Consider the following 12169-nt stretch of genomic DNA (forward strand, 5'->3'; position numbering starts at 1 on the left):
ATCTGAATGGAAGGGTCTCGACCCGAAACGTCGTCCATTCCTTCTCTCCAAAGATGCTGCCTGTCCCACTGAGTTACTCCAGCATTTTGTGTCTACCTATTATCTGAATGGTGTCAGATTAGGAAAAGGGGAGGTGCAATGAGACCTGGGTGTCCTTGTACATTAGTCACTGAAAGTAAGCATGCAGGTACAGCAGGCAGTGAAGAAAGCAAATGGCATGTTGGCTTTCATAGCGAGAGGACTTGAGTATAGGAGCAAGGAGGTCCTACTGCAGTTGTACTGGGCCCTGGTGAGACTGCACCTGGAATATTGTGTGCAGATTTGGTCTCCTAGCTTGAGGAAGGACATTATTGCTATTGAGGTAGTGCAGCGTAGGCTCACCAGGTTAATTCCCGGGATGGCGGGGCTGACATGATGAAAGAATGGATCGATTGGGCTTCACTGAAATTTAGAAGGATGAGAGGATATCTTATAGAACCATATAAAATTCTCAAGGGATTGGACAGGCTAGATGCAGGAAATATGACCTGATGTTGGGGGGAGTCCAGAACCAAGGGTCACAGTTTAAGAATAAGGGGTAGGCCATATAGGATTGAAATGCAGAAAATCTCTGTCACCCAGAGAGTTGCGAATCTGTGGAGTTCGCTGCCACATAAGGCAATGGAGGCCAATTCACTGGGTGTATTCAAGGGTGGACAACTGTGGATTTCCTTCAATTCCTCCGTCACCCCAGATCCTCTGGCCACTAGTACATCAGGAAGATTGTTTGTGTCCTCCTTAGTGAAGACGGATCCAAAGTACCTGTTCAACTCATCTGCCATTTCCTTGTTCCCCATAATAAATTCACCTTTTTCAGTCTTCAAGTGTCCAACTTTGGTCTTAACTATATTTTTACCTCTTCACATACCTAAAGAAGCTTTTACTATCCTCCTTTTACTCCTCCAGAGTCAAGGGATATGGGGAGAAAGCAGGAACAGGGGTACTGATTCTGGATGATCAGCCATGATCATATTGAATGGCAGTGCTGGCTCGAAGGGCCGAATGCCCTTCTATGTTTCTATATTGTAGATTGTAAAATTGGATAGTTTGCTTGATGGAAATGTTTGCTTGATAAAACAAATTAAAACTCTGCCCTTTTTATTTTGGTGGTTGAGTTGTCGCGTCAGCTGAGCGTGGATTTCATTAAATATTTTTTATACTTCTTGAAAGACATATGAACACGCATATGCCACATATATGTTTGTGGGAAATGTTTACTGTATCGTTGAGTTTGCTCACATAGGATTAATTATCACAGTTCTCCAGAGTAATTTGCTGAATGATTAAGGAGATAAGGAAGAAGGACAACCTTGTTCATTCAGAGGCCATACCTGAAACCAAGTGTAATTACAATTATTATAGATGTTTGTAGTTACAGTATGTCTATACTCCCACAAGTTTGCATCCAGCAGTAGTTAAGTGTTGTAAGGAGACAATGAAATGCAGAATGGATAATTACACTAATGAAGTGGGAGCTTGTGTTGGTGGGGCTCTTGGTGCTACTTGCTGAAGGGTCAAATAAATCTTGTATTACATTTATCAAGGTCGTACCATGTAGTGCACTCAGTTTGTTACAACCTTACACTGTTGTAAAATAAATTGCTTCTCCTTTAGAAAATAAATCCATGCCAGCTGTCAACCATTTGCAAATTTGAAATTTTAGAGTAGGTTAAATGTTTACTAATGTGCATACAGTAATAAATTCAATTCATCCACTGGTCTCGACCTGAAATTCCTTCAATTACGAAAATGCATTTGGCATCTCTAAATTGACAATGCCATATACCATCAATTCAGTTGGATAACCACCTCCTAGCACACTATAGCCTGTGTGTCATCCAATTGGTTTGGGTCCCTGAACCTTCTGAGCTATGTCCTGTCCAACAATGGTTGTATCATTGAAACAATCTTTCAGCTCAAATCCATGTCAGTTCTGTAACTCATAATTTGAGCAACTATTCTGGGTACTGTGTGGTTGTGCTAATTGAACTATTTGAACCTTTTAACTTTTGTTACCTCTCTTCATCAGGTAGTTCATGATTCCCATCTCTCCATGGCTCAGCATGGATAATCTTCCATATGCTGGCAGTTGGGCCATTCTTGCAGTGTATTCCACATAAAACAATCTCTGATGACATTTGTTTTGACTCCCTTTTTTTCCTCCATCACCTGTGCTTTTCATGTCTCATATTTCCTTATGAAATAGAAGGCCATTCAATCCATCACTTCTGTGCCAACTGCCAAAGCCCTTTCCTCCAACCCATTTCTCTGTAACTACGGTAATTCCTTTCTGTAACTATTCTCTTACATACAGCCATTAACACTGAAACCAGGTGCTGGAATCGTGAACAAAAAACAAAGTTCTGGAGGAATTCAGCAGATCAGGCAGCATCCTGACTGGGGTGCAATGGACAGACAACGTTTCATCAGACTGATAGAGTAGGGGGGAAAAATCTGGAAAAGATAGGTGGGGCAAAGCCTGGCAGGGATACAGGTGAGGATGTGGTGATTGATAGAATGGTCTTAGTGATTGGTGGTTCAAACGCTAGAGGTGACAAAAGGAGACAAAAGAATGTCAGAGCTGGATGGAAAAAAAAGAGACAAGGTGTAGGGGATAAAAGGGAAATGGGGGACTATGAGATTGGCAGACTGGGGGGAAAGGAACAGGGTGACAGGGTGGTGGGAGAAATGTGCGCACACTAGGGAGGTGGTGAGTAAGAAGTCGAGGGGCTGAAGAGGGGGGGGGGAGGGGGGGAGGAGTATAACTTGAAATTGCAGATTTCATTGTCTATAGTTTTGGATTATAAACTACCCAAGCAGATTAGGAGGCGGTGTTCCTCCAATTTGCGTGTGTCTCGCTCTGGCAGTGGAGGAGCCTGAGGACAGAAAGGTTGGTTTGGGAAGGGAGTTAATATGGTTATCAGTTGGCACTGGGTTTGTAATAGAAATCACTAGATAGTCCGTCCTCTATGATGGAGACAGACGGATGGAAAATGGGGTGAGGCGTAAGAGATAGTCCAAGTGAATTTGGGGGTGGGGGGTGAGAGTAGAAGTTATTAGTAAAGATGATGAAAACAAATAATTCTACACAGTTGCCGAAAGCTGCCCAGATGCAACTGCTAATGTAGCGGAGAAAAAGTTGGGGAATGGTGCTGGGGTACGTTTGGAACATGGAGTGTTCAAAGTAGCTAATGAAAAGACAGGCAGAGCTGGCGTCCATGCGAGTGCCCTTGGCTATACTTTAACTTGAAGAATGTGAGAAGAGTCAAAAGTGAAGTTAAGGATGTAGACAAGTTCTACCAGGCAGAGGAGAGTGTTGGTTGAGAGGGACCAGTTGGGTCTCTGTTCAAGGAAGAAGCAGAGACGCTGAGTTCTTTCTTTTTGTGGAATGGAAGTGTAAAACGACTGTCCATAGCAAAGATGAAGTGATGGTGGCCAAGGAATTGGAATTATTGAAGTGGTGAAGATGACGTGAAGTATCCTGGATATAGATGAGAATGTGCTGTATGATTTTATGATTCTAAACCCATGTGGTCACAGGGAGAGCATGCAAATTCCACGGATATATCCTCGGAGATCAGGATTAAATCTGAATCATGGTTTGTGAAAAGGTTGCCACTTTTCTGCCATGTCTGTAAGCACCTGAATCCAAAATTAAGTGAGAGGAGATTCCATTTGTATTGACGACATGATGATGACGAATGGATCATTTGGACCATGTCCATTGATGGTTACTTAATTATTTCCTTAACTGTGTGGACTCATTAATCAAACTCTTCATTAGACTCTGGATGATGTGGTCAGTAAAGAATAAAAACGCCAGAGTGGAGAAACCATGAGCCACAAAACCTGACATGAGGTCATAAATAATTGGAGCAGAATTAGGCCATTTAGCCCATCAAGTCTACTCCACTATTCAATCATGGCTGATCTATCTCTCCCTCCTAACCCCCATTCCCCTGCCTTCTCCCCATAACCCCTAATCAAAAATCTATCTTTCTCTGCTTTAAAAATATCCATTGACTTGGCCTCCACAGCCTTCTGTGGCAAAGAATTCCACTGGAATTCTGGAAAAAAAATCAGATCTCTTTGCTCACTCTAATTTATTGCACTCCAACAAGATATTGTTGTACTCCTACCTCGAGGAGCATCTTGACAGGTAAGAGACCCTTCTTGAAGAAGGGTCTCAACCTGAAACATCACCCATTCATTCTCTCCAGAGATGCTGCCTGTCCCGCTGAGTTACTCCAGCATTTTGTGTCTATCTTCGGTTTAAACCAGCACCTGCAGATCCTTCCCACACATCTTAACAGATAACTTTGACTGTCTCTTCAGCTGTCACCAGAAAAATGTCAATAGAACTTGCAACAATAACAAATGTCTTTGACAACTTAAAAGGCAGACATGGCAGTGGATTTGAAATGCGTTACTCTATTGTGTAATTCAGATGAAATGGACATCTCGTCATTCTTCCAGTTCCTGGTGCTGGATTGAACTAGTAATTTGTCATCTGTGACTACATTAAAATACTTGTCAATCTTCTGATGTTGAATAATCCCAATTGTTCATAGTTCTTCACACTGCAAGTAAGGATGTTGAAAGTTTAAGCAGTAAGTAGCTCACAGCTTGATTTTATTACACATTGATTTTTATTAATTGCTCCTGCTTGGAGACATCACTTGACAATAGGAATGACTAGACTAAGTGGGACACGTTGGGTTCCAGCATCACACGGGAGGGCTGGTCCCCCAACGCAATATTCCACCTCTCCACCAATTCCAATATTGGTGGCCAGTGGTCGGGGGGGGGGGGGCTTTCTGGAGCGCTAGTATGGGTGTTGTGCGCTGAAGGGACTGGTTTCCAGAAGGCTAGCATGGACATTGTGAGCCGAATGGGTTCTTGGACTGGCGGCTCAGTCACTCAAGACTGTTGTGCTGGCAGCTCACTCACTCGCTCACGGCTGGTGGGCTGGCAGTTGACTCGCGGCTATTCCATGAAATTCCATTTCAAGCAGGGTGCAAAGCCACCAAATTCAAGTGCAGTTTCATACCACTTCAAACAGGGTGCAAGGCCACCAAATAGCGAGTCGTGACCACTTCCTCCCCCATCTTGCAGAGACTGAGCCACGCCCACACTTCTGGGTTTTATAGTCCCTCCCGCCTCCCACCAGAAGGGGCGTGGCCTTCATGGCATGATTGACAGGAGAGAAAATCTCAACATTTTTTAAACACTAATAACTCTTTTATTTTTCATCGATGGCAAAAATCCTCGGCACCTGATGAGCGGGGGGGACTCTGAGTAAGATGGCCAAAAATCACAGCCGTACGTGGTAGCGTTTTTTCTAAAATCAATATAAAGCGCAAACAAGCAGTGGTCAAGATTAAAGTTTTAATTATATATAGAAGGCAAGGCAACTTTAATGAGGCAAGGCAGCTTTAATGAGGCAAGGCAGCTTTAATTAGGCAAGGCAGCTTTAATTAGGCAAGGCAGCTTTAATTAGACAAGGCAGCTTTAATTAGACAAGGCAGCTTTAATTAGACAAGGCAGCTTTAGCACTTTCTAACCAAAGGCAAGGCAGCGTTAGCACTTTCTAACCAAAGGCAAGGCAGCTTTAGCACTTTCAAACCAAAGGCAAGGCAGCTTTAGCACTTTAAAACCAAAGGCAAGGCAGCTTTAGCGCTTTCAAACCAAAGGCAAGGCAGCTTTAGTGCTTTCAAACCAAAGGCAAGGCAGCTTTAGCGCTTTCAAACCAAAGGCAAGGCAGCTTTAGCGCTTTCAAACCAAAGGCAAGGCAGCTTTAGCACTTTGAAACCAAAGGCTAGGCAGCTTTAGCACTTTCAAACCCAAGGCTAGGCAGCTTTAGCACTTTCAAACCCAAGGCTAGGCAGCTTCAGCACTTTCAAACCAAAGGCAACGCAGCTTTAGCACTTTCAAACTACATTTTCAAACCACATTAACGGCACTGACAGGTCAGTAAAACCACTCACAGTTTAGTAGACATGTGTTCAGTGTTATTCACAGCTCAGACTGAGAATTGCGACCTCGCTCCCCCATCTTGCAGAGAACTGAGGCACCTCCTGACTTCCGGGTTTTATAGTCCCTCCGGGATGCAAGCAGAAGCCTCCACGTGGCGCATCCCGGGCAATGCTGACGACAGAAACTGTACCATAGTGACTGACTGAAGTAGCCAATTCTACAACCACCGACCATCAACCGTCACTGACCGACCGGGAAAGACGTGATATAGAAGATGGCCGGACATGAGGAAGAAGATAGTCCTTCCGGAAGGGGCTTGGCCTTCAGGAGAGAGAATCTCAACATTTTTTAAACACCAATAACTCTTTTATTTTTCATCGAGGGGAAAAATCCTCTTGTCCTGTGCAGCGGAGTAAGACTCTGAGTAAGATGGCCAAAAATCACAGCCGTAAGTGGTAGCGGTTTTTCTAAAATCAATATACAGATCAACAGGAAGTGGTCAAGATGAGACTTTTAGTAATATAGATTTCTGCAATTTGGGATGGACAAAGAAAATTCTACTCGCACGTTTTGCTTTTATATCGGTTGTGTCCCGGGGAGCCGCGAGCGCCCAATACACCCGCCGAATAACCGCACCGCCGGCGACCAGAACGACGGCCGAAGGCCGGCATGCGCCCCGGTACCAGACTGGACGACCACAGTATGTCAGGCTGCAGAACTGTATCTCGGACACGATAATGAGTAAGGGGCCACACGGGACGGTCCTCTCTTCTTTCCTGTTCCCCATCTACACCTTGGACTTCAGATGTAACTTAGACTTGCCAACTGCAGGAGTTTTCGGATGACTGCAATTGTGGGCTGCATCAGTGAGGTAGCTGAATACAGAGGCGTAGTCAACGACTTTGTTGAGTGGTGTGGGCTGAATTACCTGCAGCTCATCACTGACAAGGTTAAGGAGTTAGTGGTGGACTTTAGGAGGAGAGAAACACCCCTGTCCCCTGTCCCCATCAATGGTGTGGATGTACTGTTTACCAAGGAGTACAAATACCTTGGAGTTTGCCTGGTCAGTAATCTGGACTGGTCCAGGAACGCTATGGCTTTGTACAAGTAGGGACAGAGCCGGCTGTACTTTTTGAGAAGGCTCCGCTCCATCAACGTCTGCAGTAAGATGCTGCAATTGGTGGTGGCCAGTGCCATCTTCTTCACTGTGCTGGGGCAACAGGGCCAAGGCTGTGGATGGCAACAAGTTTAACAAGCTCATCAGGAAGGCTGGCTCCATCCTCGGGGCAGAGTTAGATTCATGGGAGGTGGTCTTGGAAGGGATGATGCTCCTCAAACTGCGGAGGGATTGATCCACCCCCCCCCCCCCCCTCCCCACCATGGCTGCAAGAGGGCCAGGGCTGGAAACTGAATGTTCAAGGGTATACCTCCTATCAAAAAGATAGACAAGTGGGCAGAGGGGGTGGGGTAGCTCTGTTGGTGAGGAATGAAATGCAGTCCCTTGCATGGGGTGACATTGAAACGGGTGATGTGGAATCAGTATGGATCTACAGGCCCCCAAACAGTAGCCTGGACATAGGGTGCAAGTTGAATCAGGAGTTAAAATTGGCATGTAACAAAGGTAATGCTGTGGTTGTTATGGGAGATTTCAACATGCAGGTAGACTGGGAAAATCAGGTTGGTACTGGACCCCAAGAAAGGGACTGGAGTCAATTATAAAAGATGATATAGCCACACATTTGGATAGCAGTAATAGGATTGGTCCGAGTCAGCGTGGATTTACGAAGGGGAAATCATGCTTGACTAATCTTCTGGAATTTTTTGAGGATGTGGACAAGGGAGAGTCAGTGGATGTAGTGTACCTGGACTTCAGAAAGCATTTGATAAGGTCCCACATAGGAGATTAGTGGGCAAAATTAGGGCACATGGTATTGGGGGTAGAATGCTGACATGGATAGAAAATTGGTTGGCAGACAGGAAACAAAGAGTAGGGATTAACGGGTCCCTTTCAGAATGGCAGGCAGTGACTAGTGGGGTACCGCAAGGCTCGGTGCTAGGACCGCAGCTATTTACCATATACATCAATGATTTGGATGAAGGGATTCACAGTAACATTAGCAACATATTTGCAGATGACACAAAGCTGGGTGGCACTGTGAACTGTGAGGAGGATGTTATGAGAATGCTGGGTGACTTGGACAGGTTGGGGGAGTGGGCAGATGCATGACTGATGAAGTGGATAAATGTGAGACTATCCATATTGGCATCAAAAACAGGAAGGCAGATTATTATCTAAATGGTGTCAAGTTGGGAAAAGGGGAAGTACAACGGGATCTTGGGGTCCTTGTTCATCAGTCTATGACAGTAAGCAAGCAGGTACAGCAGGTAGTGAAGAAAGCGAATGGCATGTTGGCCTTTATAACAAGAGGAGTCGAGTATAGGAGCAAAGAGGCCCTTCTGCAGTTGTACAGAGCCCTAGTGAGACCACACCTGGAGTATTGTGTGCAGTTTTGGTCCGCTAATTTGAGGAAGGACATTCTTGCTATTGAGGGAGTGCAGCGTAGGTTTACAAGGTTAATTCCCGGGATGGCGGGACTGTCATGCTGAGAGAATGGAGCGGCTGGGCTTGTACACTCTGGAGTTTAGAAGGATGAGAGGGAATCTTATTAAAACATATAAGATTGTTAAGGGTTTGGACATGCTGGAGGCAGGGAACATGTTCCCGATGTTGGGGGAGTCCAGACCAGGGGCCACAGTTTAAGAATAAGGGGTAAGCCATTTAGAACGGAGATGAGGAAACACTTTTCCTCCCAGAGAGTTGTGAGTCTGTGGAATTCTCTGCCTTAAAGGGCGGTGGAGGCTGGTTCTCTAGATACTTTCAAGAGAGAGCTAGATAGGGCTCTTCGAGATAGCGGTGTCAGGGGATATGGGGAGAAGGCAGGAATGAGGTACTCATTGGGGATAATCAGCCATGATCACAATGAATGGCGATGCTGGCTCGAAGGGCCGAATGGCCTACTCCTGCATCTATTGTCTATTGTCACCCCCACCCCCACCCCCAATCTTTGCACATCCCCAATCCTTTCCATTCGTCACTTTAATTTCATGTTTCATGTATCTTGTGTTTTATTTGTCTGTTGGCAGACCAATTTCCCTCCTGGGATATATAAAGTTCTATCTTATCGTATCGTATGAGAAGCGTGCGGTGATGTTGGGTAGCTCCCTAGCATCGAACACAGCCACCGCATTTTACTGTCTAATCACGAACATTCTTGTTGATTTTGAAACCCATATGCGCAGGTGTGGACTGCATTTTCAGTAATATGCTATGCTTATATACCATGTTGAGTACTGGCCTGGATTACTTCCAAGCGTGACACCAAAGAAAGACACAAAATGCTGGAGTAACTCAGCAAGAAAGGCAGCATTGCTGTAGAGAAGGAATGGGTGAAGTTTTGGGTCGAAACATTTTAGTTCAGACTGAGAATTGCAGACCAACTTTGGAACCATGATGCATTTCAGATTGCACTAAAATGGCAAAGAATATTATGCTAATATTTGACAATACAATACAATACAATACAATTCAATTTATTGTCATTTGGACCCCTTGAGGTCCAAACGAAATGTCGTTTCTGCAGCCATACATTACAAACAAATAGACCCAAGACACAACATAATTTACATAAACATCCATCACATTGCTGTGATGGAAGGCCAAAAAAACTTATCTCTCCACTGCACTCTCCCCCCCGATGTTAGAGTCAAAGTCAAAGTCAAAGTGACCTCTTACTGTTTGTGAAATTGATTATCCAGCTTGCACTAGTTGACATTTTTAATTTGTAATGAACTCATTAAATAAGCTCATTAAAATATGTGCACACCTATAGTGAGTATATATGTAACAGAGACATTTTATTATAATTTTATTGCAACCAAGCACACAAGCTGCTTACAGATTTCCCAGCAATTAATGTGGAAGTAAGGAGTTAGTTATGTTCCACTGTGCTATGTGTGCGTACACAAGTGACAGGTTAGAAACTGGCAGTAGGTTCAGCTTAGCACTCTTAACAATCATGGGCACGGAATGAAAGCCAACACTAAATGTTGAAACGTGCAAAATGAGTATAACTTCATACTAAAAATGCGACATTCTGAATTGCTTTTAATCATACCTATGAATGTTAAAAGAATGAGTCAAAATGAAAGGGGATAAAAGTATAGACAATTAAATATTTGATTTTATAGTGGCTCCAATGTCAAGACATCACTGTGTTGCTATTCAATTACGATTACCTGTTTGTCACTTAAAGACTGAAGTTTTCTTTTTTTTCTTTTGTACTTCTACCTCCAACCAACAGATGATGATTGATGTTGTACCGGTCTTACCAGATATTCCATTGCCACTTATCCAGCCCAACTACAGACCCCTCCCTTCCATAGATTATACACCATTATCACCACCCAAAAGGAAAGGTAAGTTTACCGAAATGCTGGCTTGGGTCTTAAATATTTTTGTGTGAATGAGTGAGAATATAACTGTTCCATTGCCACTTATAACATTTATTTTTAAGCTCCAGATAGACTATAGTTTACAATTGCAGGTTATGCGACTGACTAGAAGAGTATTGAAATGGTCTATAGGTAACGGGCGTTAAAACGGGTTTGATGTAGTACATGGATGAGTCTGGACTATACAGTGCCCTCCATAATGTTTGGGACAAAGACTGTATAAACACTGCTGTAATTTCTACATGGTGAAACCAAAATGTATAAAAATGGCCTTTATTAAAATCTGACAATGTGCACTTTAACCACATGTGATTTTTTTCTATTACAATTCTCAAATTGTGGAGTCCAGAGGCAAATAAATAAATAAATGATGGGTCTTTGTCCCAAACATAATGGAGGGCACTGTAGGTAGGCGGTATTATAAGAATGGGAAAAGGTGCTCGGTGGCAGAAGTCAGATCCTTTGGTCAATAGGATGCCAGGGTGATGAATAGTCGATTGCACCTTTGAATGTGGCCGAAAAGATGCATAGTCAGATGTAGGAGCAGAATTAGAAGGAGCAGGAGTGAACAACTTCAGAGTTTCCTCTCTTTAGTTGTTAAATATTTCTGCTCATCCAAAGACTTTGAATTGATCAAGTCGTATGATCGAGACACAGAGAGAGCTGGCAGTGAGATAGTGCAGTTTAAGCTTTCTTCTGAGGCACAGTCAGGGAAAAGTAGTAATTGAAAGGATATTGTCATGATTCGTTTATGCATTTATTTAATTTTCTATTTAAAACAAACTCAGTGCCCTGAACACTGTGACACTTAGCATTATGAGCATGGATGATCTTTTCTTGGATTTGTGTTAGTTTAGTTGATCTCCACTAAGGAGAGAAGTAAACATATTATAGTTGACCATGACCAGCAAAGTATGGATGAAATCATTTTAGATAGTTTAAATCTCACCCAAATTGGGGGACAATAACCTCAGAAATATGTTTGAAATGGAAGAAGGGTGGAATACATAATTCAATGAAATCTTCCTTGTTTATTCCCTCAGAGAAATATGTGCACATGTTTTAATTACTTAATTGATCTACATTGCATTTTGGGATTGATGTTTTTTTTTGCATTTTGGGATTTATGTTTTTTTTTTTGCATTTTGGGATTGATGGTAAGGGAAAGAAGAAACAGCAATAGTAAAGAAATTCACTACCAATAAATTCACTACCAGTAAATATACTGAGCAACTACAAAGATTATCCTGAGTTAGTGTTATGTTCTAGGTACACTCTAGGTATGTACGCCATTCAATTCTGGTGACTTCACTCAATTGAGTTACTTTTCTGGCAAGATTTTGAAGAACTACTGTATGGGAATTGCAGGCTCTCAGGATATGAATGCAGTCTATGAGTGACTGCAGTTTGGACAAGCTTGTAGGTCTTGGAAATATTGTTTTTCTTGGCTACAGGAAGGGAAATATCTGAATCTTTCCTCAAGTGTAGAATTTGGCTGATCAAATGCATTAGTCAGCAGCAATCTGCAGTGTTACTGAGGTAGCAATAGCAGCAGTAGCCTGGAGTGATCCCAAGGAGCTGAAAGTGACCATGACCCTAACTTGCATGGACAGTGTAGTCAAGGCACATATGAGGTTGTATT

The 12169-nt window shown here is 43.2% G+C and overlaps 1 protein-coding gene across 3 annotated transcripts in view; it reads left to right on the forward strand.

Annotated features, from left to right (window-relative positions):
* Nucleotides 1-12169, forward strand: part of eloa (elongin A) — a 64693-nt gene that overhangs the window by 29148 nt on the left and 23376 nt on the right. For all 3 annotated transcript variants that reach the window (XM_033045256.1, XM_033045255.1, XM_033045258.1), the window contains one exon: nt 10377-10491. In XM_033045256.1, the coding sequence (XP_032901147.1) occupies nt 10377-10491 (115 nt within the window). The remainder of the gene's footprint in view (nt 1-10376; nt 10492-12169) is intronic.

The sequence above is a fragment of the Amblyraja radiata genome, chromosome 27 (assembly GCF_010909765.2).
Source record: "Amblyraja radiata isolate CabotCenter1 chromosome 27, sAmbRad1.1.pri, whole genome shotgun sequence".
In the NCBI taxonomy this organism is placed as follows: Eukaryota; Metazoa; Chordata; class Chondrichthyes; order Rajiformes; family Rajidae; genus Amblyraja; species Amblyraja radiata.